This window comes from Oryx dammah, unplaced genomic scaffold, assembly GCF_014754425.2.
Source record: "Oryx dammah isolate SB20612 unplaced genomic scaffold, SCBI_Odam_1.1 HiC_scaffold_11209, whole genome shotgun sequence".
Lineage (NCBI taxonomy): Eukaryota > Metazoa > Chordata > Mammalia > Artiodactyla > Bovidae > Oryx > Oryx dammah.
The window spans coordinates 4710682-4736958 of NW_024080602.1; the positions used below are offsets into that span (position 1 = coordinate 4710682).

The 26277-nt window shown below is 50.2% G+C and overlaps 1 protein-coding gene across 1 annotated transcript in view; it reads right to left on the reverse strand.

The window, feature by feature from the left end:
* The window catches only part of LOC120860901 (mothers against decapentaplegic homolog 6), a 77686-nt gene that overhangs the window by 44455 nt on the left and 6954 nt on the right, over positions 1–26277 (reverse strand). Inside the window, exons 2-3 of the mRNA XM_040236615.1 lie at positions 23332–23388; positions 19535–19612 (exon numbers count right to left, since the gene is read on the reverse strand). Of these exons, the coding sequence (XP_040092549.1) occupies positions 19535–19612; positions 23332–23388 (135 nt within the window). The remainder of the gene's footprint in view (positions 1–19534; positions 19613–23331; positions 23389–26277) is intronic.

The window sequence follows — 26277 nt, forward strand, 5'->3', positions numbered from 1 at the left end:
GACCTTTGGAAGGAATAGGAGGAGCTGGCCAGATGGATAGAAACGGCCTGGTAGTGCAGTCCAAGTGAAGGGCGCAGCAAAGGCTCGGGGGCCGAGAAAGAGCCTGGCATGCTGGCAGTCTGGGACAGGGTCTGTGTGCCAGGCTGAACTTCCGCCTGCTGGTGGCAGGGAGCCGTGGGAGGATGCTGAACTGGGGAGGTGATGAACGGGGGCCCAGATTCCCTGCCTCACCCCAGCACATTCCTGGGCCCAAGCCAGGGCAGGGACCCTGGGTACTTTCCAGGTACCAGACCAAGGTTCCCTCTCGGTCTTGTGTATTCCTTTCCACAGTCATGAATAATGAAAGCAGCCTAGGCATCATCAAGATTATTCAAAGCTGCCCAGATTGATTCTAACTTGGCTCTGCTGTCGGGCAAGACCTTTCTTTTTAAAAAATCTCTTGGCCGTGCTTCGTGGCATTTGGAATCTTAGTTCCCCAACCCAGGATCGAACCCAAGCCTCCTGCAGAGTCTGAACCACTAGACCACCAGGGAGTTCCCAGGGAAGATCTTTTTGACGCCCTAGCAAGATAATGCCTCCAAAAACCTTTTGTTAGTACTGTACCCATCCAGGTTGAAACACATAAGCTTTGATGTCTGTCCCATATGAGTATGAATCTTAGCTCCACCACTTATAAGATATGTGCTCTAGGTAGGGTTGTCAGGTAAAATACAAGATGCCTGCTTAAAATTTGAATTACGAATAACTTTTAGTGTAAGTATGTCCCAAGTCAACTTCTCCAAGTGCATCAGGGAAATAACCCAGGTGAAAGAAGGCAGTGATATGCTTGGCATAAAGCCAGTACTCACTGGGTGAATGTTACCCTTTTCTTCCTTTCTTCTCAGAACCTTGTCCCAGATTTTTTTTTTTTTTTAATTTTCACTATGAAAAATTTCAAGCACACAGCTAAAGTAGCAAGAATAGTAACAATAAACTCCTCTACACCTATGGAGTGGATGCTGTTACACGCCCCGCCCAGATTCCCTTTGTCCCCAGCTACTAGGAGGTTTGGGCTGTTAATGGCTCACAGATGCCCCTTGCTGGAAGAACTGTCCTGGTCAGGCAATAATAGTCCCTCCCAGAGTGTGTGAATGTGCATCTGTGTGCATACCTACCCACAGCCAATGAGATGGGAACAAAAAGCTGACCCCTTGCCTCAAGGTGTGCCCAACTCTGAGGTGCAGTGCCCGTCCCAGAGCTCCCTGTGGAACAGGACCAGTTGAGCCCACACCCTTGCTGCCCCATCCCACTTCCTTCACTCACTTCTCCCAAGAACACGCCCCCTAGTAAGCTGAGTGTGTCCAAATCCCCATCTCAGCCTCTGCTTCTCAGAAGCCAACCTGAGCTAACTCTCACTCGTGCAACAATGATTAAGATTGCTTCATTTAGCCCCTTTTATTTATTCGCGTGTTTGTTTTGGCTAAAGTACCTCCCATCATTTCCCCCTACATCCTTCATTATGTGTGTCTAAAAAAAATGTCAGCCTCTAAGGTTTTGACTTCCTTCCCTAATTTTCCTCCCAAAGAGGAAGGCTCTTGTGGGGGAAAGAGTCATAACTTTCAGCAGTGCCAAGGGACAGAGATCAGAGGCCAACCAGGCAGGCACCAGGCCATCTGCTCTGGCTCCAGCCCAGCCCTGGACTATGGCGTGGCTTTGGTGGCCGGCAGGCCATGTTCACCCAGGTCCACCTCTTTTGTGTGGATCAAGAGCTCCGGGACAGTGTCCCAGCATCTTCTCGGGGATGCCGCCAGGGTTTAAGTGTCTCTCTATTCTTAAAGAAGGGGATGGCATGGAAAGGCCAGCCCAGTCATGGCGAGCCACTGGCCAAAGCCCCCACCTGGCCTCCTGCCTGGACCCTGGGCAGTCCTACCAGCCAGGAGGCACAGCAGCAAAGGTCCACACGCTCTGACACACCAGGAGTCTGCTATGCTGGAGGCAGCACGGATGGGGGAAAGACCACAAATACACATAATAAACGTCAACCATTATAACCATTTTTAAACATACAATTCAGTGCCATTAAGAACATTCACAACGTTAGGCAGCCATCACCGCTATTTGGTTCCAGGACTTCTTCATCACCCCCGCAGAAACCTCAGGCCCATTAGCAGCCTTTCCCCTCATGCCAGCTTCTGAGTTCAGAGAAAACTTGGGTTTGAGTCACAACTTCTTTACTCTGTGATGCTGGCAGGTAAGTGAAACCTCTCTGAGCCTCAGTTTCCTCATCTGTACAATGGGATGAGAACTCAGAGAGGTGCCATGAAAATCAAAGCTGTTGGGGATAAAGTGCTGAACTGCTCCTAGGGCTGTTAGACTCAGGCCAGGCAGGGGCCTCTGTGGCAGAGTATGTCCATTCCCTCCACTGCCCATCCCTCCCCACTGGTACCCTTTAGGATCTGGGGCTGCCTGCAGTGATGAAGGCGAGAGGAGGCTGCTTCCGTCTCCCACAGGCAGAGCGACTGGAACGAGCACTCACGGGTTCCAGCGTTTTCCCTTTTCCGTGCCCAGACCCGGTTCCAAACCAAAGAGTTACAAAGGCCTTTAAACTCCACACTCGAGGCGAGGTCAGCCAAAACCCGCATTTCCAAGCACGGCGCTTTTATACTTTGAAAACAGCCAAACGTGAACTGGCTACTTCTGAGGGTCACAGCTCCTGGCGGCCTCTTGGCTGCTGGCAGCGAAGGCCGCCTCGCCAGCCTCTCCCTCCCTTCCCATTACTGTGCTGGGCTGTCTTTCCCCATCCAAGTCTGAGAAGAGGGGCCCTGTCCTCTCATCAACTCCTGTGCAACCCCAGGCAAGTCCCCTGCCCTCTCCGTTCTGTGAAATCAGGGGAGGATTCCCTGAAGCAAGGACTCAGTCCTCTTCCAAAGCTCCCAGCCTGTGGCTTCTGTGAGCAGCAGGCTCAGAACTGCAAGGGATCTCTCCAGGTCACCTGATTGAGTCCTCTCCGCTGCCTTCCATTTCATAGACAGAACGCTGACACCCAAAGTTTGAGGCAACTCGTCCAGCGTCACATGCGTCTTGGTAGGATAAATTCACACTCAACTATCTCAGGGGCAATCATGGGGCATAGGTGATGCTCCGAAGGGTCCAGGAGAAAATAATTCTCCACTTTGCAACACTTCCTCTGAAACATGGCACCAAGCACCAAAGCCATTAAAATTCTCCGCATACCAGGTCAATGCATAAACTCAATACTAGTAATAAACAATAGGAAAATGCTTTACAATTTATAATAGTAATGAGAAAGGTGAACAAAGTTGGAATAAATTTAATAATAAAGTGTATGATCCATATTTTGAAAGCTACAAAACACAAATGAGACAAATCAAAGACCCAAATATATGGAGAGATATACCCTACTCATTGAATGGAAGACTCAATAATATCAAGCCGTCAATTCTGCCCAAACTGATGTATAGATTTGATGCAATTCTAACCAAAATCCCAGCAGTTGTAGAAAATCAACAACTGATTCTAAAATTAATATAGAAACGCAAACGCTTGTTATAGCCAAAACAACACTGAAAAAGAACAAAGTTGGAGGACTCTTGCTACACAATTTCAGAACCTACTATGGGGCTTCCTTGGTGGCTCAGTAGTAAAGAGTCTGCCTGCCAATGCAGGAGACATGGGTTCGAGCCCTGACCCGGGAAGATCCCGTGTGCCACAACTACTGAGCTTGTGCCCTGGAGCCAGGGAGCTGCAACTACCTAAACCCACGTGCCCCAGAGCACATGCTTCACAAGAGCAGCCAGTGCAACAAGAGGCCCAGACACCACGCTGGAGAGTAAGCCCCTGCTCTCTGCAACTAGAGAAAGCCCGCATGCAACAACAAAGAGCCAGCACAGCCAAAAATAAACAAACAAACATTTTTAAAAACTCACTCTGAAGCTACAATAATCCGGACAGGATGGCACTGATAAAAGGATAGACACATAGACAGTGAAACAGAACGGAGTCCAGAAAGAGGACAGACATAAATGATCGACTGATTTTTAACAAAAGGGCCGACGTAATTCAAAAGAGAAAGGGTTAGTCTTTTCAACAAATGGTACTAGAATAATTGCACCTCCATAGGCAAAAAAAAAAAAAAAAAAAAGAAGAAGAAGAAACTAGACCCTTATCTCACAATTTGTACAAAAGTTAACCCAACATTGATTACAAACCTAAATGTAAAACCGAAAAGTAAAAAACTTTTAGAAGACTACATAGGAGAAAATCTTTGTGACCTTAGGTCTGGCAGAGTTCTTCAGACAGCACAAAAACATGAAAAGAAACAATTAATCAACTGGACTTCAGCAAAAATTAAAACCTTCTGACTCCATTATGAAAAGGAAACGATAAGCCACAGACTGGGAGAAAACATTTACAAAATACTTTTCTTTTAAAGGACTGATAATCAATATATAAAAGAACTCTCAAAACTCAATAAAAAAGTGATCAACCCAATATAAAAAAAAAGTCCAAAGACCTGAAGAGACGCTATATCACAGACACAGATGGCAAATAAGCACATGAAAAGAAGTTTAACATCACTCATCAACAGGAAAAATGTGAATTAAAACCACAACGAGATACCAGTACATATCTATTAGAATAACTCAAAGATAAACTGCCCATACTAAAAGCTGGTAAGGATGAAGAGCAACTGGAACTCTCTTACGCTGCTAGTGAGATGGTAAAATGGTACAGACTTTGTAAAACAATTTGGCGATTCTTTATAAAGTTAAACATACCTTGCCATATACCCAATAATCTTACTCCTAGGTATTTATCAAAGTGAAAACTTAGGTTCATACAAAAACCTGAGTACAAAATGTTTATAGCCAAAAACACTGGAAATAATCCAAATATCTATCCATGCAACACCACAAATGAATCTCAAAGCATTATTCTGAGTTAAAGAAAAAGTTACAAAAGGCCATTTGCAATGTGATTACATCTGTAGGTGTTCTGGAAAAGGCAAAACGAGAAAGACAGAAGACATGAGTTGTTGCCAGCAGCTGGGGAGAGGAGTAAGAGGTGACCACAAGAAATACCAAGTAACCTCTGGGGGTGATGGAAATGTTCGGTCTCTTGATTATGATAATGTTACATCACTGTCAAATTTCACAGGACAGTACACTTTCAAACAGTTTTACTACGTAGATTGCATCTTAATAAATCAAACCAAACAAACCCTATTCAGCCTCATGAGGGCTTGTCTTGTTTCTCCAACCGGTCTGATAAATGTGGGGGTTACTCTGACCCAGAGAGGTAAAGTGACTTGCCCAAGAACACAAGCTCTGAAGTCAGGTGGATTTGTGTTCAGACCTCAATGCTGCCACTTATTAGCTTGTTTGCCACCCCTGGGCAAACTGCTTCTCCCATCTGAGCCTCAGTTTTCTCATCTGAACAATGAGGGCAAAGTAATAACAGAAGCTACCTTTTTGGGACCAAATGAGCTTAAGGAAGAACAAACATGTTTTGCTATACTCAAAGTTTAGCCATTAGTATTACTTCCCGTATGGCTACTGTCATTATTACTGCCAAAGAGCTAGAACTGAGTTGCAGGAAATGACTTCGATCCATATCTTCCTGCATGAGGTGGGCAATGACAAGCACCAGCACCACCAGTTTCCCTGAGAGGCAGGCCTAGGCCCTACCCAGAAGGCATTCACAGTGTGGCTGGAAACAGCAGACGAAATCAGTGCAAAATCAACCCACAGCAACAGGGTGGTGTAGGGACGAAAGCTACAGGAAGTTCAGAAAAGAGAGAAACCACTCAGAACTACACAATCCCTGAAGTCTTCCTGGAAAAGGCAGGCTTTCACTGAGCCACAAAGGACAAATCAGATGCACTCAAAGCAAAGGAGAGGCACTGTCGGGAAGGGGGAGAATGAGAAAACTCTCTACTCCTCTCACCCCTTCTCCTGGTAAAAGGCAACAGGAAGCCCACAGCCTCAGCACATCCTACCAAGGACCAGCCCTGGGCCAACAGGAGGTGCAGGCATGACAGCAGTCAGTCCGGGTACCATGCGTCATCTGGGCACTCACATGTGTCCCCACATATGAGCAGGAGGGTCCCACGGAGGGTTGCCCACAGATGCTACGCTTTCACTCCATCCCCCACCTTTTTTTCCAGGGACTTGAATTTGGGTTTGTCTGGGGAGTATTTGCTTAAGTCCAAGTGTTTTTCCCGCAGCCCAGGCCAGCCCCTTCCCTGCCCCTCCTGGCCCTCGTCTGGAGCTCCTGGCCAGGGAGGGCTGCCTGGTGGGGCCACGGGCGCCTTTGATGCGCATGCCCCTCTCCAGACTTCAATGTCGCTGTGTGCACCTCCCCTTTAATAAGTTATTTCCGTGGAAAACCCTGGTAACTCGGTCGTGAATCAAGCCTATAAACACCTCCAACCCATCAAAGCACCCAAGCAAGAGAGGGGGCGGGCAGGCGAGGAAAGTCTCTTACGGTAACTCTCACACTGCTCCCTCAGAAGGGACCGGCTGCCCAGGCCGTGGGGGCCAAGCCAACCCAATGAAAATGTGACATGTCCCCCCACCAAGCCCAGGGATCCAAAGCCCCCAAGGACACTGTCCATCTGTGTCCCCGGACAAGGCATGAGTCCCAGCCCAGCGCCTGCAAAATTTACAGCCCGGAGAGGCAGAGCCGACCGGCTGCTCCCGGGGTACAGGAATGTAATGTTTTGGCTACCGGTGAAAGGCCCAGTTTATTGGAAACACACTTCTTTTCCAATGTTTGGTTTCCTTTCACTCTTTTCTCCTTTTTGTTTTTCCCAGAGTGCACTGCCCAGGACCTTCAGAAAGGATATGGAGCCAGAATCCTGCCTGGGGGGAAGCAGGGAGGTGGGGAAGGGAACCTGAAGTCAGATTATCTGAGTAGTGGGCTGAGCACCCTCTCTCTCCATGTGGGCAGAGCCCTGGACACAGAGTGGGGAGACACCAGGTCTGGAGCGGGCTCTGTCACCTGGGAGCTGTGGGGCCCAGGACGGGCACTGGCCCTCTCTCTGGTCTCATCTGTAAAGTGGATGGGACAAACCAAAACCCCCTTAGAAGTGTCTGACTGAGTGTCCTGGTCTTGGACAGCAGGCGGGCAGAGTGTGGACTAAAGCTGACAGTATATTTGATGGAGAGTTCAGCAAGGCTACTCCCAGGTATATACCCAAGAGAGGCATGTCCTTATGTTCCCAGAAAGGCCTGTCCAAGAATATTTATTCGTAACATCACAGGTAAGAGCCAGAAACTGGGAACTGCCGTAGTGCCCATCAGGAGTAAAATGGATACACTAGCCTGGGAGAACTCTGGCTGTGCCCAGAGTATTTATTACCCAAAGCGAATGAGTGACCATCGACGTTCCCAACAGTATGGGTGAGCCTCATAAACATTCCATTTTTGGAATGAGGAAAAGCCCACAGGTCTGGAGGCTACCAAAGGCGTGGGTGGGGGAGTGTGGATAAAGGAGGTCAAAAGGTCCAAACTCACAGCTATTAGATAAGTAAGTCCTGGAGGTGTAATATACAGCATGGTGACTACAGTTAATAATCCAGTATTATATATTTAAAGTTCCTAAGAGTAATCGTAAAAGTTCTCATCATGAGAAAAAGTAAAAATCATCTGTCACTATGAGGTGATAGATGTTAACTGAATTTATGTGGCAGTCATTTCATAATATATACATATACATATCAAATTGCTACCTTGCACACCTAAATCTAATGCAATGTTTCGTGGGTTTGGCCCTGCCATGCGGCATGCAGGATCTGAGCTCCCCGACCAGGGATTGAGCCCATGTCCCCATGCAGTGGAAGCCTGGAGTCTTAACCACTGGACCAGCAGGGAAGTTTCACAGTGTTATAGGCCAATTATATCCCGATTAAAAAAGAAAAAGGAAGATCCTTCAGTGTTTGCTTCCATTTGCAACAATTTCAAAAATAGGAAAACTAGTCAACGATGTTCCAAGTCAAGACAGAGCCATACAAACCTTTCCTCTAAAGCAATGGTCAATCCACCTATCAATCAAAAGTACTTCTGGGGTTGGCACCACGGCCCACCATAGAGACAACTGTGGACTTCCCTGATTGGCATTCAAGGCCCTCCCCGTGGGCCTCACTTCTTACTGCCACTCCAGGACTGCTCCCTTCCCAAAACAAGCATCTTCCCATGGCCGTGGGGTTGTGCAGCACGCCCCTGGGCCCGGGCTGCCCCTCCCCGCCCCCAGCCCGGCGACACGCCCCCAGCAGCCACCCTGGGCAGCGGCTGTCTCTCAGCCCACACTGTGCACTTGGGAAACAGCATTTTCCCCGCCTCTCTAGGAAGATTCCCCCCCAATCTTTCTAATTGGATTCTAGGTTTCTTGGGAAGGTCCTACCTTGGGTATGTACTTCACACAGTCCTATCCCTCATGCTAATATGTGGTTACCAATTCATTTAATTACCCTTTACAGAAAGCTAAATGTGCTCCAGCTGCCTCATTACCTATGGTATAGGTGGGGTCTCCACTGGCATCCATGAGGGGCTGCAAAGCCTACTTGTCAAGTGGAGTAAAGTGAGCCTGTAAAAGGGAGGCTGAGTGATTTAAATCGCAAGTCTGTTCTGGCTCCAAGGCCTGGGCTTTTCACCTCTGCCCTCCTGGGTCTACAAGCATCCTGTCAGTCATACCCCACCCCACCCCACATCCCTACTCCTGTCTAGAAGCAGGACAGGGCAGGACTAAGTGGCTGATTTTATTTTTTAGTGAAGCTGTTCAGACCCAAGGAAGACATCAGGGTAACAAGGAAAGGGACTCAGGGCTCAGGTGGGGCTGCCTTCAGCTTTCCTGAGCAACCACACAGAGCCCACTTTCCTGCAGAAGATGCAAAAGGCAGCCTTCTCATGGAGGTGCTGCTCAGACACTAGCCGTTAGCTGAGTGTCTTTAAGCGTCGAATTAACCATCTCCCAGACTTGTTTATCTCCCCTGAAAACTGGAGGTCACAATGCCCACTTCACCAGGCTGTGTGGAGATTCCAACGTGCAGGCACCTGGTGACTTTCAGAGGGAGGGTCAGACGTGACGCACTGGTGCTCTCCCACTGCCAGCCCCCAGATCACATGTGGCAGCTGAAGGGATGAGAGCCGAGCAGCCAATGAATGGATCCAGCTGCTCTAAACCGCCAGGCACGCCCATCCCAGAAGTGATCAAGTGATCGAGGCTCCTGACTGATGGCCCAGGCACTCCAGCTCCCTTCTAGGTCTGTCGAGCTCTGGGATCTTAGCCCTGGTTGCATATTAGAATCACCTGGGGAATTTCTAAAACCCTGTCCCTCCCCAGTCATTTCTAGAGTGAGCTCTGAGCTTTTCAAAAACTCTTCAGGAGACTCTAATGCGCAAAAGAAGGTTGAGAACCAATGTGGGAGACCAACTGACCCATCTTACAGATAGAGAAGTCAAGTAGAAGCAGGTTGAGACCACCAGGAGATGTTGGACAGAGTCAGGACTGGGACCCGGATCTCCTGGCCCTCAGGTGAAATGTGACATTAACTTTCGACTCAAAGAAAGCCCTGGGGGCTCTGCCTGACCTTTGCCCTGCGAAGAAGAGGGCAAGGAGCTAAGACACAGCTGGGCAGCCAGGTCAGAGGAGATAGGTCTGTCTCCGCAAGTACCTGGATTCTCTCTGCCCTCCTTGGCCCCTCTCCCAGGTCAAACAGCAGCAGAAGTCCCAGAAACAAGGCTCCCTTCAACCCAAATAGGGCCTCCTTGGACCTGAGACAGACAACATGAGCTGAGGGTCCCAGGACCAGAGCCAGAGCCTCTCTGTGGAATCTGTTCCATCTCAGGGGACAAGGGGGTGAGGGGAGAGGGGGTGCTCCTGTAAATCACAAAACAATCCCAATACCTTTTGCGTGCCAGGCCCTGAGCTGGGTGCCAGGTGGGGGTGACCCAGGTGCGGCCCTCACAGCCAAGCCCCCCAAACCCCATTCCCAACCTCTGCCCTCTGAGAGCAGCCTTGTTTTGCAAACACTGTCCCCTCTTTTCCTGTGATGCTGCAGATGGTCCTGAGAGGGACCCTGCACACCCCTTGGCTCAGCAGGGCAGAACCTGAGGCCCAGAGCAGACGAACAGTTTGTGGAAGACCACACAGTGGCTGAGTGGAAAGAAGGCTGGGATCTAACACAGGGCTGGGGAGCCTGTTCCCTCAGTGCCAGACAAGAGGCAGTGGACAGAGGGCTGGGGAAGGTGGGCAGAAATGGGTGGAGGGGGTAGACCCCGCCCAGGACTTGTCGGGTGCCCCATTTCACCCCCAAGAGGTTGCAGACTGGAGCTGGAGCCAGACCGGCCACACTCTGCTCCCATCCCTTTCCCATCACACCCACTCACCGTACCTGCCCCCAGCAAAGCCTCCTCCCCATTCAGCTGCTTCCCAGGGCTGCACTCCTGGCTCGGCCTCACCCACCCGCCCCTTCTCCTCTGGATGTCACGCTGTGTGACTGTGTGACCGAGCCCAATCTCCCCCAGCCTGGCTCAGAAGGCCGGCCCTCCCTGCTCTGTCCAGAGCCCGCACTACGCTGGACAACTCTGAGATGGAAACAGCTTCCAGGCTCCTATCTCTGAGCCTACCCCTTGCCTTTTAAAGATCAATTAAAGCCTTGGCAATGATTCACCTTGCAGTCTGGGACAGTGCCTTTGATGTCTGTTCCAGACCTGAGACCTCTGTTTTTCCAGAGACTTCTACCATGGGGTGAAGGTAGCGTCCCTCCCTCAGGCTAGGGTGGCCACGGCTTTGCAGAGATGCCAGCCCCCCCACCCCGGGCTTTACCTTCTCAAGCTGGGGGTGCCAGGCCTTGACTGGGGGATGGGGGCAAGGCACAGGGAAAGGGCCCGTGAACACCAGGAATTCTTTCCACAAAAGACAACTGGAAAAGCGACGCACCTCTGCTTCCCTTGGCGGCCAAGGGCCACGGACAGAGAATGTTTAATATAAAAACATCTGACAAAGTACCTTCAGGATATATTTTCTGCATCAAAGAAGGAGCTCTTGGCAACAGGAGGTCTACCCTGACAAGGAAACTTTCGAGCGCGGCTCCCAATTGTTACAGACACCGGAGGAAAGCGTGCCAGCGGGGACAGGAGGGCGAGCTGTGCGGCCCGGCAGACAGATGGTTGTGATTAGGCTGGATGCAACCAAGTGCATTTTCTGGAATTTCAGGTCTCCTCAGAAAACCTGCCGGTTCCCCCGGTGACACAGGCCACCTGAGGCGGAGTGAGGGGCAGGGGCCATCTGCCTCCAGCTCAGAGGCACACAGCCCTGGACGGACGGGCACAGGGCTCCCCCTCAGCCCAGCAGCCTCCACTCACAAGCTCGCCATCTCACTGATGTACTCATGTACTCATCCAGCAACCATTGATGAGCAGAGGCTCTCTAAAACCCGATGACAGCTGTTCACGTTGAACCTTGGAGACCCAGGAATACAGAAGCCCCAGAAGAGCAAGAACCAGAGGAGTCCTGTATCTTTCAAGGGAAAGAGGGCACCATGCCAGACTCCAAGGAACCCAAAAGGGGCCGGACTGCCTGGGTCTGATCCCAGGTCCACTGCTTTCTAGCTGGGTAACCTTAGGAAGTTGGTTAACCTCTCTGGGCCAGTTACTTGTCCTTTAACTTGGCTCATAAGTAGCTACTTCATAGACCTGCTGGGGGGATTCATAAATGTGATTATTAAATGTGTTATGATCTGTCTTTATTTTTATGTGTTCTCTCTCTTTTCTAGGTCTCTTGGTCCCAGGCAAAAATCCATCCATTCATTCATTCATTTATGCCATGACCATTCATGTCAATTCATTTGTGTCATTAAGCCAATGAGCTCCGGCTATTGGCTAGGACCTGTGCTGGATGCTAAGGCAAGGTCCAGAGCCCCTTCAGTTCCAAGTATACACCAGAGATCCCCCGGCCTTAGTAACTACTACCCCTCTGTTCCAGCCATTCTTCCAAATTCAGGACATCTCTGGATTCAACTTATCCTATTCCCCATCTCTCAAGTATTAACCTTCTGCCACAAATAAACTCAGAACACACAATGCTATTTGCATATCCCTCTGCTTCTGCACAAGCTCTTCCTTCCTCCTGACAGGCTGTCTCCATCCTATCATCCTCCTGGCGAACACCACGTCATCCTACAAAGCTCAGCTCAGAATCACTCTCTCCTTGAAGCTTTCCCTGAACACCTCATTCCCACCCCAAAAGTCCCCCATACTTGTTTCTGTGCTGGTACGAAGGCTTGTCCACAACTCCACAGCTCTTAGCACAACCACTCACCATTCTCTGCTTGCTATCTGCCTCTCCTTCTAGACCATCGGCTCCTAAGGGAAAAGTCCTGGCTTTCTTCACTTTGAGCACCTGCACAGCATGCAGCAGGCTCTTAACATGCGTTCAATACACTGACTTGTCATCCCAAAGCCTACAGTTAGGAAACACGCCAGCCCCAGGGTCCTTTGTCAGGGGCCCTGGAAGGTGTAAAAGCTGTGTGATTTCTGGTGAACCAGTCGCCTTCTCTGGGCTTTGGATTCATCACGGGTTAAGTGTACCCCCAACTCTAGTTCCCACGTTTTCATACTCTGGGACTAGGATTGCCGGGGTGGTGAGTGGTGGGGAGTCCAGGACACCAACCATCTCCTTCTGCATGGCCTTGTTCCAGGCCATAGTTTTACTTTGATGAGACAATGATGAGAAGTTAAGATGCTGCAGGCCAGAAGTCCCAGCTCTGCACAACCCCTCAAGGTCCAGGAGCTGGTACCAGGGAGCCCATGAGATCAGTGGTCCAACGGGCCCAATGTATAGGGAGCAAACTGAGACTAGGCAGTGAGGAGCTTACCAAAACTCATACCATAGGGTAAAGGGCAAGGCCAAGCCTGGAACCCACAGAGGTGCACTGCTCACCACCCCCACGTACTTCTTGGCAAACTATGCCTGCCAGGCCTCCTCACACGGCCTGGTCCTCCCAGGACTGCTGGCATCATCTCTGTTGCTCCAGCCCTCAACCCCCTCACTGCTTCTCTTCTAACCCCAAACCACCAGCCCAGGAAGAATGGGTTCCTCTATGAGATACCTGGGAGGCTTTAGGGAGGAAACAAGGCCTTTTTTTTTTTTCTTTTGCAGATGAAAGCTATAACAGAAAGAAAACACATGGCAGACAGACTTCCCTGGTGGTCCAGGGGTTAAGAGTCCACCTTCCAGTACCGGGGACACAGCTTCGATCCCTGGTCCAGAAGATTCCACGTGCTGTGGGGCACATAAGCCCATGCATCACAGCTACTGAAGCTTGTCTGCCCCAGAGCCTGTGCACCACAACGAAAGAAGCCCCTGCAAGGAAGCCTGCTCCCCACAACTAGGAAGTAGCCCCGTTCATCACAACCAGAGAAAGCTTAGCACAGCCATAAATAAAAAGTTTTAGAACCTTTAAAAAAAATAAAATTATAAAAACAAACAAAAGAACCCATGGCAGAGATATGATGTGAAGATCCAAAAGCTGCTGTTTTGGAACCAGAGGGGAGTACATCTTTTCCCCGACCCCCGACCCCTGCCCCAAGAGGAAGCAAGGAGTCTGGGGCCATTTTGGAACTGGAAACGGCAAGCTGGTCCTGGCCCAGGAGCTCAGCGCCAGTCCCCATCCACAAATGTCCAAGCTGGTGCCTGACCTGGGGGGTAGGCAGAGCAGGAGTGGGCCACACCCAAGGGCACCTCCAATCTAGGTTCAAGGCAAACTAGTCAGGTCACCATCTGCCCCAAACTCTAGTAACACATCCTTCCTGCTCTCCAAAGCCAAATGAAACCCTCTTTTCAACTTAAAGTCAATCCCCTTGCCCTCCTGCTCTCTCTTCTAAACCACTCACTCAACACATGGCCCCCCAGACCCTGACAGGCCCTGAGCGCTGTCACATGTCAAGGCTGAGCACAGTCATGGGCAACAATGCTATCCAGGCCCTGCCTGTCACCCAGGTGCCATTGGTTGGTAAAAATTCACCAAATTGGACACTGATTTGTATACTCAGTATATTATAGAGGAAAGTCTTTAAAAATATATATATTACCCAGACCCTGACCTCTTCACACCTCATCTCCCACTAACATCAGGTACTTTCCTTTCCAACCCCTCTACCCTCCTTAGGTTTCTCAATATCAGACTGTTTTTCACACCCCCAGGCCCTTGCACTTGATATTTCTTCTACTTGGACTGTATCCCTCAATCCTAAACCTTGTTTCTTTGGTAAACTCCTATTTATCCTGCAAAACCCAGCTTAGATATCACTCCTCCAGAGAGTCTTCCTGGGCCACTTCCGACACCAAGAGTTAATCACTAAGCTCTTCTTCCTCTTTACTGCCTCTTATACCACTTTTCATGACTACTATTTGTGTCTTCACCTGTTTGTGAGCACCTTGAGAGCAGAGATGATGTAATTTTTATGTCTGTGTCTCCAGCCCAAGCACAGTGCCTGGCACATTGTAACAGCCATACCTACCACATGTATGCCAAGCCTTGGCTGACTCAGTTGGCATCACCTCATTTCACCCTCACTATAGATGATACGTTGTCATCTCCACCCTGATTTTATAGGTGAGAAAATCGAGGGTCAGAGTGGCTCATGGCTGCCCCCAGTCCTACAGCTAGGAAATGGCAGAGCCGGGACTTGAACCCAGGGCCTGCTGGTGTGCACTCCATGCTCTTCAGCCCACCTTGCTGTAGAGGCTTAGCACACACTAACGGAGCTGAGCTGAGGACCTTGGAGAACGAGGAGGTCTAGGGTCTGTGCTGGACCAGGACCTCTGAGGCGAGCATGCTTGAGCCCAGAAACAGCAGCAGGACTCAACACTGCGTTCACTCACTCCCCTCCTGACCTCTGTAGGCACTGACCCATATCATACAGCACCAACCGCAGAGGGGAACCTCCTCGGGGACCGACGACAGGAAAGGAGGCAGGTAGGCGGGCAGCATGGACCTGTCTGAGTTGTGACCTGGCTCCACCTGCTGTATGCTTGCCTTGTGGCCCTCAGCCACTCTCCTGACCTTTCTGAGCCTTTGTGTCCAGAACATGCAGCCTCTGTTCTGCCAATCTGCAGAATGCACACGTCCTAGAGAATGATCTGTGCCCCTGAGGCGCTTTCAGTCTGACTGGTGGAGGAAAGACATCCACATCCAGCTAAACCTCCAGCTCTCCACACTGTCCTACATAGCTCTCTTCCTTCCCGGGCCTTCTCTTCCAAATGAGAGGCTCATCCTCACTGATGCAGCTCTAAAGAAACCAGCACACTCCACAGGATGAGATGCTGGTACACAGAGTCAGGTACCAGACAAAGGTCTGCCTGGTGCCCATGACAGGCAGCTCACACTATGACTCACATATAGTGGGTGCTTAATAGAGCACCTGAACAGTTATCCAGTAGGCACTAGAATGGGATATTCTGTTCTAGAGGGGAGTCACTGGTTCCTGCAGAGCCAGTGCTCCACACCCCAGCCCCCAAGCACTGGAGTCAGGCAGGCCTGGCTTCTAAAGCAGCGCATCACCTCGAGCCTTGGTCAATGCCCAGAGCTCACTCAGCACCCAACACTGAGTCTGGCCTGGCTGCCCCTCCTCATCAAGGGCAAAAAAGCTCCTTATGTCTTGCTCATTCTGTGCTTCTAACCTAGAGCCCAGAGAACCCAGCCCTCAGAATGGTCATTCCCATGCGGCCCTTCATCCTACAATTTCTTTGAATTATCGCATATCTTGCCTTTCAGTTGCCAAAAAGAGTTGCCTACCAGCCACTCACACTTTAGTCTGAATTTAACTAAAGCGAATCTTGCTTTCCTCCCCAAACTAAATCAAAATCAAGGGAATGGGAGAGGGGTGGAGATGTTGTAGAAAGGAGGAGGATGACCTGAGGGGGCTTCAGGCAGTCAAGGGGCAGCAGTCAGGCAAGGAAGCCAGAGTGTCAAGGACCAGAAGGCATGCCAGGAGGGACTTCTAGGCTTTCAGGTTTTCCTAAATCCCACTGAAGACTCCAGGTGTAGCGGTCCTTTACTCAGTGGCAGCTCCACATTCTGGCCCCTTAGGGTGATCTTGATGAAGTCACCTGCCCCCATGAGCTTCAGTTGTCGATGGTGTGGATCATGTATCAACATGGGGAAGTGACGTACAGATCAGATGAGAGAGTGTCAAGCATTCAGCAGAAGGCTGAGCCAACACAGACGTGTGTCCTGCTGCCTCCACAACGCCCACCGATGTGTCCTCAACTGCCCCAGCTATGACTGCGCCTCAAAACCCCCACCCTGTTCCCCCTAATGCGGCCTCAACAACAGGACAGGAAAGTGAAGCAGAGAGACCTTGGAGCTGGATAAAAATAGCCAGCCTCGGGCCGGGTGCTGGCATTGTCATTGTGCAAACAAGGGCGGTCTCCGGCCCGGGCTGCAGACACCCTGCTCCAGCGACCATGGTCCCAGGATGCCGAGAGAGGCCAGGCTCTCAGGGACAGCGGCGCCCCCTGGGATGCAGGGAGACAGAGGGGAGTGGAGTGGTGGCTGAGCTGGTCTCTGGGTGGTTGGCAAGATTCACCCGGTAGGGAGGTGCCTCTTACCAGGCCCCAGCCCTGTCCCTGGTGCTTCAATCAGGACAGGCTGACCCCAGATGGCTCACTCTACCTGGCCAGGTGTGGCTGGGGGAGGAGGATGGGGATCGCTGCCGGGGGAAGCTGGGTGGGCCCTACACGATGCGTGAGCTGGGCAGTCACATGGCTCAGCCTCCCATCCCAAGCCTGCCACCTTCATTTGGGAATTTGGGGCAGTGGCCTGGCAATGAGCCTCAGTGTCCTCACCTAGGAAACGGGGGGAATCACATCTGTGTCACTGGGTTGTGGTAATGAGTCAATGAGATGGAGAACAACCAGCAGTTAGCAAAGTGCTAACTGCGAACGTCAAATGTTAAATAAATAAAGGTCAGCATCAGCATCCTTATCACCTGTCCTTGAGTGTCACGGGCCTGGCCCAACACATTCTACCCACTCGGAGCCCTCACCTTTCCCACCTCCCCTCCTGCCCTGCCCTCATGCACCATCCATCTTTACAGGATGAGTCTTGTTTTACCATCCACTGAGACCTCTCTGGGCCTTCTCCTCATCCTGCAGGGCCTCCCTGCCTGAGCCTGTCCTCCAGGGTGACAGCCACCCACAGCCCCAACTCTGAGTGCTCCTAGCATGCAGGGGCAGTGCCAACCCCATTGGTCCTGGGATCCCCACGGCACGAGTAAGCTGGGAAAGCTGAACCGGGAGTCCCCCAAGTGGGAGGAGACCTGTGCCATCCCTGAGGCGGGCTTGGATGGTTGCACTGGAGGGGACGCTCTACTCGCCTACTGAGACCACCCGCGACTCAGACCAATCACCCCTCAACAGGAAATCCCAAACATCCTCCCCAGTTCCTTCAGCCCCTAAGAATCCCAAGGCGCTGGGTGCCAGATTTGCTCATGAGAGCCACGTGATCCTCATCCACAGTAAAGGGCATCGGTGCTATCCCACCAGTCAGAACGAAAGACCACTCTGGGATAACTGACTGGGAATCCCAAACACGGGCCCACTGGGCCCCAAGGTAGCCAGATCTAACGGCCGCAGGGTCTCCAGAGACCTCCCAGCCTCCAGAGGGTGCTCCCTCCTGGGAACCAGGTAAAGAAGGGGCCTCCAGCAGGTTCTCTGGGCTCTGCTCCCTTCCAGCCTGAGCCGCACACCAGGCCAGCTCTGGGATGACAGCGATCAAGAGAGACGACGTCTGCGAACATGCCATGAACCCGTAAGGCACCTCCACACACAGCAGCTTCCACCATTAACAAGGGGAAGGGATGCTGAAAAACTATCCATCCGACCGTGCAACTGACGCCAGTGCAATCCATCCAAATTAAATACACTCTGATGGTTGGCACAGACATGGAATCATGTATTCAGGAGTAAAGCCTCTTGCCTTATATTCACATGTGGCTTCCCTCCACATAGGCAGAGAGGGAAAAGAAGAGATTAAAACAACAACGTCTTGTGCTGCTCTAGTTAGGTTTTTCAGGGCAAGACATTTTAAGAAGTAGGGTCAAAAGGCAGGGGGAAAACAAAGCGGCCCAGTCAGAGGGGCCACCAGAGACCAGAAGGCAAGTGGGGCCCAGAAGACCTGGGCCGCAGTACCAGCTGTGTCATGGGCCCCACCGTGCCCATGGGCAAGTCACCTCCTGCTCTGGCTTCTAGTTTCCCTGTCTTCCAAATAGACACACTCTTGTGCTCGCCTGAGGTTGTGACAGAACATGGAATGGACGGGGAAGGGCTCTGGACATAGGCACTGAGCAGGCAGCCCTGAGCAGCCAACATCAAGACACCCTTAAGTCAAGGAGAGAGTACTTAAGAAATGACAGAAGTCCGTGAAATGCGTTCATTGGAGGTACATCCAGTCTTTACGGAGAAGTGGGGCACAGAGCCGTGGTCAGGAGCACAGAGGCATGGTGGCAGATGGCTCTGCTCCTATGTGACCTGGGCAAGTCACTTTCCTACTGTTATGAGTCGATGATCATAAAAGGGCCTGAGTACAGGATGTGGCCCAAAGTAAACACTCAATAAATAGCTACGATGACTGTTGTTGCCATTATGACATGGGGGTGGGGTCAGGGAAGGATGGTTCAGATGCAGACAGAGGCCTTCTTGCAGAGATCCAGCCATGCCCGCTCTGGAAGCATCTCCAGCCCAATAAGCTGTCACTCAATGCCGCAGAGCCAGGCCATGAGCCCTAGCTGTCCTCACAGTGCCCCCTACACACCCTGCTCCCAAAGGGCCCCACAGACCTCGACACCTGAGTCCCTCCTGGCCCTTGAAACCCCTGGCTCACCACTAACCTGTCATCTCTCAAGGAAAGCTTGATCTACGTCTTTCCCAGAATGGGAAAGGCCCTATGGCCAACACCTAAATGCTGGGGGTGGGAGGAGGCTCTACACCAGAGTTCTCTCTGCTTCCTAGCCCAGCATCCACTGCCCAGAGAGAGACATGGAAACCACAACCTCTGGAAAACTCCTCACTGGTCAGACTTCATGAATGTTCTACCCACTCCATTTCCCCCTCTTCTGATCCTTCACATCAGTCCTTCCCTAGAGGCGGGGATAAGAGAAACCTATAAAGACAATGAAAACAAACACATCCATTTTGCTGCCTCTCGGCAGCTGGGGGAAAGGATCCCTTTAAAACTGGGATGGAGAGTTGGGCTGGGTTTTCATCATTTCCACAACAGACAACTAGTTAAAGCATGGATTGCCAGACACTGGACAGGTTCTCACCCGTAGGCCCCATTCATACAGACTGTTCTTCACCCCAAGAACACCAGTGATGAAGACATTGGTAGTCTTCTCCTTGAGGGGTAGGAGGCCCAGGGAAAAGAAAAGGCAGAGGGACAACAACAAGACCTCCATCGGGCCCCTGCCACCGGACCCCCTTCTGTAAATTCAACACAACAGTAACATGCAAGGAAAAAAGAAATGCCAACCTGAGAATTCACCCGGAGCTGTGATGAGGGAGTTGGTGGCCTCTGTTTCAGTGTAAGACAATGTGGAATCAGATAGATCTGCAGGAGGGAAGAGAAAGAGAACTTAGTTGGCTGTCGGGGTTTCCTCTCTTATTTCTCAAGCATGCATGCGAGTGTGTGTGTGTGCGTGTGTGCACGCACGCATGCGCGTGCACATGTGGGCATGCGGATGCTTGCAAAGGGCAGCCTGTGCCTCACAACTTTCTGCTGCCACTCCCCGTCCCACGATCGCACGAGACCAGGCCGGCCAACCCTGGAACTCTTCTGGAAAATGCTGACTGCTGCAGCTCTGGCACCTGAAAAAGTTTCAATTGCTCTGACCACAGAAATAACCCAAGTTCAGGGGACCAAGCAAGTAGTAACTTGGAGCCTCCTTGGGTAAGGTTAAATTAAGCCCCTAAACAATTCATAGCTGCTGTACTTAATTACAACCATTAAAATTCTTGAAGCTGTTCCTTCTTGCTTCCTTCCTTCCTTCCTTCCTTCCTTCCTCCTGCTGGAGCTGGGGAAACTCTGTTTTAACAAGTTACCAGCCATCCTCACTCTGTCCCGCTTACACCCCTCTAATTAAGGGCTCAAGCGTTTGCTCCCAGATTAACTGTTTTCTCTCTCCCTTCCCCCACTCTCTCACATCCAAACCTGCTCCCAGAGGAACTTTCAACGTCTGGACTGTTTTTTTCCTTTTTTCACGGCATTCATTTGTTGTTTAAGTAGTTTTAAGTACCTCATACGGCACACACTATTTGTTTCCTCTATCTGCAGTGCAACTTAGAGGGGAGATGGGAAATTCTTTTGCACAAGTTTTCTCCTGAACACTGAGCTGCTAGTGGGACAAGCCGGTGCCTTTCGGGACAGGCTGACTTGGGAAGTTTTTCCTGGGCCTGTGCCTCTGCCACCAGCAACGGGGTGTTGTCCCTGTTAAGGGACAGGTCTGTCCAGGAGTCAGAAGACGTGCTCTTCCTGGAAGGCCTGTAGCATCTTTCATCTTCCCACCCAGCACAGTATGGCTCAGCTGGTCCCACTGGCTCAGGAGAGCCACTCCAAGCTGGGGAAACCCTGAGACAAAAACCGTTAGCCTAGGCCCTTGCGAGCTAGAATTCCATTCGATCCTGTAGGAATTTTTTTCCTTTTACCACATGGCTTGGGGAGCGGGAAGATGAAACATTAACCAATTTGGCCTTTCTCTATTTTTTTTTTCCTTTTTCTTTTCCCACTTGCCAGATGCTGACTGGGTGTTCTGGGTTTTATTTTGTTTTTCGGTTTCATGTGATCACAGCAGCTTAGAAGTGAACTGACTTTTTGTTTATGAAAAACTAACAATGCAAGGAAAAGAAAATAATACAAAAAATAACTCAGACTATTTACCAGGGCCTGAGAAAGTTATCTGCTGGTCAAACAGGTTTGGAGGAAAATAGGGACAGATGGAAAATCTCTTTTAAAAAAAGACAATAACCTCAATGCCTAAGTAGGAACCTCGTAAAAGAATTTTGCTTTTCATACCTAATCTTCCCAAAGTGTTCAAGCCCCAAGTCTTGTTGCCACTTCTTGTCTGAAGCAGTAACATCCCAGGCTGAACCCTGTTTCTTCATCAAATGCTGTGGAGCCAACACAGCCAGCTTTGTGAACTTCCCAGGGGTTGGGTGATGGGTGTTTTCCATCCCTTGCAGCTACAAGTCCCTGCCATGCACTCTCCAACCCCTCGCATCTGGTGCTTCTAGTGAGGCCCTCCAAGGCCGTTGTAGGAAAAGAACACTCCCCACCTCGGTCACTGCTCAAGTCCCAGGGAGGAACCCCATTTGGAAGCTGGAGCCCAGGGTTCGAGTCCCACCCTCCACTCTTAGTAAAATCAGGGGTCATCAGCTTTGCCTGCCAGGGGCCCAAAGTGAGTATTTTCAGCTTTGTGAAACTCTCTACTGAAACTCTCCACCTCTGCTGTGGTCCTGCGGCAGCAGCCACAGGCAACACAGCCGGCTTCCAGCAGAACACCGTCAGGGATGCTGAAATGTGAATTTCACATGGCTTTCACATGCCACAAGAGTCTTCTGCTTTGGGTGGGTTTGTTTGGGTTTTTTTGTATTTTTTTTAAAAACCATTTTAAAAAGCAAAAACCATTCTCGGCTCATGAGCCACAAACAAAAACAAATGGTGGGCTGTCGTCTTCTAACTCCTGAGTACCAGCAAACGTCACTTCCTCTTTCTCCATCTCAGTGGTCCCATTTGTAAAATAACAGGGACACTTGTTCATCTTCAAATGGTCACTCTACCTCGTGGGACAGGGTCCTGATTTTTTGTGGCTTTATCACCAGCTAACCCACAATTCCTCAGGGCAATGATCCTCGACACTCAAACTCAGGTGCTACATTTACTAAGAACATTTGAGGGTTTTGGTTTTTCTTTTCCCCCATCTTTTTGAATTAGGGATCGTCTAAGCAACTAATACAATTATGTTAACTCAGAAAATGCTGAGACAGGCCTGGGAAGGAAGGGTGGGGTACCGCTGAGCTGAACAGGGGCTACTATGGGTTTCTGCCTCAGCCCCACTGCTTATCAGCTGGGCAGCCTTCAAGTGACAGGGTACCCCCAGACGACCTTTCCAGTTCCTCAGAGAACTAAATCAAGCTCCTCCATCCACGAGATGACCATACTTCAGGAAAGGCAATGAGGAAGTTGCCACCGTTAAGGCACTGACTCATACCCCATCCTGGGACAGCCTCTGTCGTCCTAGACGGAGGAGGACCAACTCCCAGAGGGAACCAGTGGGCACTCCTGTCTCCGCAGTGGTGGGCCTGGAAGGAAAACTGGACTGGATGCCTGCAAGTTTATGACACTCAGGAGTGACCTCCCAGATGGTGCTGACACACGCTACCGGGAAGAGGCCTTTACCAAAAACAAAACAAAACCCACTTTTTGTGGTCACTGGTGGAATGTTTTAGCATCACTGCCACGCCATCTGACTTTTAAAGCTCAGGTCTCATGGGAGCTGCCTGGGTCACCAAGTCGCTCTCCTGGTGCTATTAAGGCGATACTCACTCACCCCAACACAGGGATTCTCCACTGGAGGAACCAGGAGGGCCAGAAAACAAGCCATCTCTACTTTTAAAACCATATGCATCTACCCCAGCATACGGGCTAAGCATTCAGCCCCAAGGCTTTACAGAAAACACGTCCTACCTCTGAATGGGACCTGTCAACAATGACATTACCACTGAGGGGTACCCTCCATGCTTGAGGGTACCAAGACACTTGCTTTCTAAACTTTTCAACTGTTCTTTCTGCCCAGGTGAATTTCTTGGCTTAATAAAGGTGGGGGTGGGGGTGGGGAATGACACATACAGCTCCTTTCGACAGTGACTTCATGCTCAGCCTATCTGTCATGGTGCTAATTAATACACATCAAAGGAGAACCACCTAAGGCTGGGAGGGAAGGAGAGGAAAAGAGACAGAAACCCTAACCCACCTCCAATGACATGCTGAAGTCAAAACCCATTCATCTCCCACAGGCTCATGTTTAAAGGTCACAGAGAGGTTAATGATGAGCGAGGAATTTCTAGATGTAAATAGCCCACTGCAGAGGCTGGGTCGGCTCTGACCCAACTGGGAGTGTGTTTGTAAAACTTCACCCACCCCATTTCAAAGGCAACCAGGCTGGGGATCCCTTCCTCCCCTTGCTCTCTCAGGCTCTTCGGCACTGAGGTGGGGCCCTGGGGGAGCCTGGGATGGACACACCTCCCCAAGGGTCAGAAGGAGGACACACTTACCCAGTGGCTTGTACTCGTCGCGAGGAGACAGCCGAGAGTAGGGGGGTGGCGGTGATTCTGGAAGACAGGAGTCAATGTGTCACTGCTGGGATGAAAAAGTTCACACAGAGGGGTTCTACATGTTTTTGATGATTGATTTCCTCAAATAATAAACCCAGCTCCCAGGAAATCAGCACCTCTGCTGCCCAAATCCCCTGGAACAGCATAGGGAAAGCCACAGTCTTAGGCCACAAACCTGGGCTCAATCCCTGCTCTATCTCCTTTGGCTGTGTGACAGCTGGCAAGCTACCTTACTTCTCTGAGCCTGTTTCCTCAGCTCTAAAATGGGGAAAATAATCAGAGAGACTCCCTAGGTTTGCCAGGAAGACAAAAGCAAATAAAGTACATAAAATGCTCAAGACAATTCTTGGAACTGCAGAAAAATATCTAGACAAACAGCAGCTATTATTATTATAATGAGAGAAACATGGGTACAGGTAAAGTAAGAGCTAGGATGCGCAGTTACATTTGAATTTTGGATATACAATGGATACACTTTGAGTATAAGTATGCCCCTTGCAATATCTGGGACATACTTATGCTAAAATATTACATGTTGTTTACCTAAAATTCAAATTTAACTGGGCATTCTGTTTTTCTTTGCTAAGTGTGGTAACTCTACCAAAACTGAGTGAGGGTAGAGGCCCACAGAGACACAGACACTCACTTACAAACAAGCTACACTAGAGCAAAGGTCCTTCAGGGCGAGACGGGCATGACTGGTTAGGACCGAAAAAACCAAACCCAGCTCCCCAGATGGGAGACCATACCCCAGTCACCGCTGGTTCTCGGCCTCAGTCTCCCCCTCCGTAAAGAGAAGGGGCAGAACGCAACCTCCGTGGCTGCCCACCTCAGACCCTGTGTGATTCCTTATTGTCTATGGCATTTTTCTTTGGGTTTCCTTTCATTTGCCTAAAATACTTGTCCTTAAAAACATATACTTTGTCTTCAGAAGAATTCCTTAGCCTCTTGCTTTCTGGGAAGTAACAATTTGCTAAACTAAGTAACAATTTGCATGCATGAAATGACCCTTCATTTTCTGTAAATGAAACTAAACACCATCAAATCGCAAACTAAAACAAACTCTCAGTGGTAGTAAAGCAGTAATAACTATTATTAGGCAGGTATCAGGAATGACACAAGGGGTAATAAGTGTTTTTTGCAATTATAATAAGGCACAATTAGTTGTAGGAGCAGGCAGCTTCACCTCTTCTCCAACCCGGCTTTTCCAGCTAGAAATGACTTCAACAAAGTCTAGAAACAGGGAATCTTTTGTGGACTGGATTGGGGAGAAGGAAACTGAATCATGGATTAGCCACTGGGAGCGAAGCAAACATTTGCTGAATGCCTACCCTGTGTCTCTCTGCGCTGGGGCCTTTCCATTTCATTCACTGTATTTCATTCCTTTGGACCTTAGGTACAGAGTGGTTAATTAATCATGCTCATTGGGCGCCTACTTTCATTTCATCCTTTCTCAAAAATAAAGAAGACGACCATTATCATCCCCATTTCACAGATGAGAAAACTGACTTTTCCAGTGCCTCCCCAGCCAATCACGGTGGAGCTGGGATCAGAGCCCAGGCCTGCCTCTACTCTACCCGCCAATGAGACAGGCAATCAAGAAGCACCCTGTTGGGACTTCCTTGGCAGTCCAGTGGTTAAGACTTCACCTTCCGATGCAGAGGGGCGTAGGGTCAATTCTTGGTTGGGTAGCTAAGATCCCACATGCCTCGTGGCCAAAACACCAAAACATAAGAGAGAAACAATAGTGTAACAAATTCATAAAAGATTAAAAAAAAAAAAAAAAAGGAGCATTCAGTCTTCCACTCCTTCATCCCAGCTGGGTCTGGTACATCCCATGCACAGAAAGCATTCAGTATAATGTGGACAAAGACAACAGTGATAAGGTTAATGGTAAAGCTGGAGGGAGAAAGAGGACATACAGGGCCAAAAGGGTCACCCAAGAGAGACCTCACACAAGACTCAAGGAGGGGAACTGCTTCCTTCAGTAGGAGCCCCCTTATCCACCAACCTTGGAAGAGCTAAAGACCAGACTCAAGTAAGGACTAGACTCTCAGAACAAGAGGCAAAACACAGGAAGGGCTAGAGACCCATGGGGAAAGAGAATTGAAGCCAGTGCTCCATTGTACAGAGGAGAAGGCTGAGGCCTGAATAGTGGAAGTGACTCCCTCAGAGTCTGACAGGGAGCTGGTGCAGAGGCAGAACCAGAGGCCAAGTTTCCTGACCCCCAGCCTCATACTCTTCCCACTACCACCCACCCACTTATCAGAAGGCCTCCGACTCCTGTGTCAGGGTTCCTCTTGCAAACATCTGATTGGCTGAGGCCCAGGATACACGTGGTCAGGAAGTCTGGACATCTGCCCCCAGATCTGTCCCCAAAAGTGAAATCTGGCAGCGATGGGCTGTGTTGGCTGGAGTCAAGCCACTGTAATCAACCCCAGCATCTCTTCCAGTGGCTGTAACCTGGGACCTGGAAAGGGGAAGAGGGGCTCAAGAAGATCCCCCTCACGGAAGCCACTTAGGCCTTGAGTTACGATACTCATCACCCACAGACACACCTGAGCTGGGGGCATCTAACACATGAGTGAGGCAAAAAGCAAGTCCACAGACCTGGGAATTGCAAAGCTTTTAGGAGGGACTTTACCAGCACCCCCACCCTCCTCCATTCTAGCAAAACCATCTGCACAGAGACTGGAAGCACATCACTAACTTCCATCCTGCTAAGGCGCTTCAGTCGTGTCCGACTCTGTGCGACCCCATAGACGGCAGCCCACCAGGCTCCTTCGTCCATGGGATTTTCCAGGCAAGAGTACTGGAATGGGTTGCCATTGCCTTCTCCGAACTTCCATCCTAGGGAAGTAAAAAAGAGACTCCACCCTCAAGACA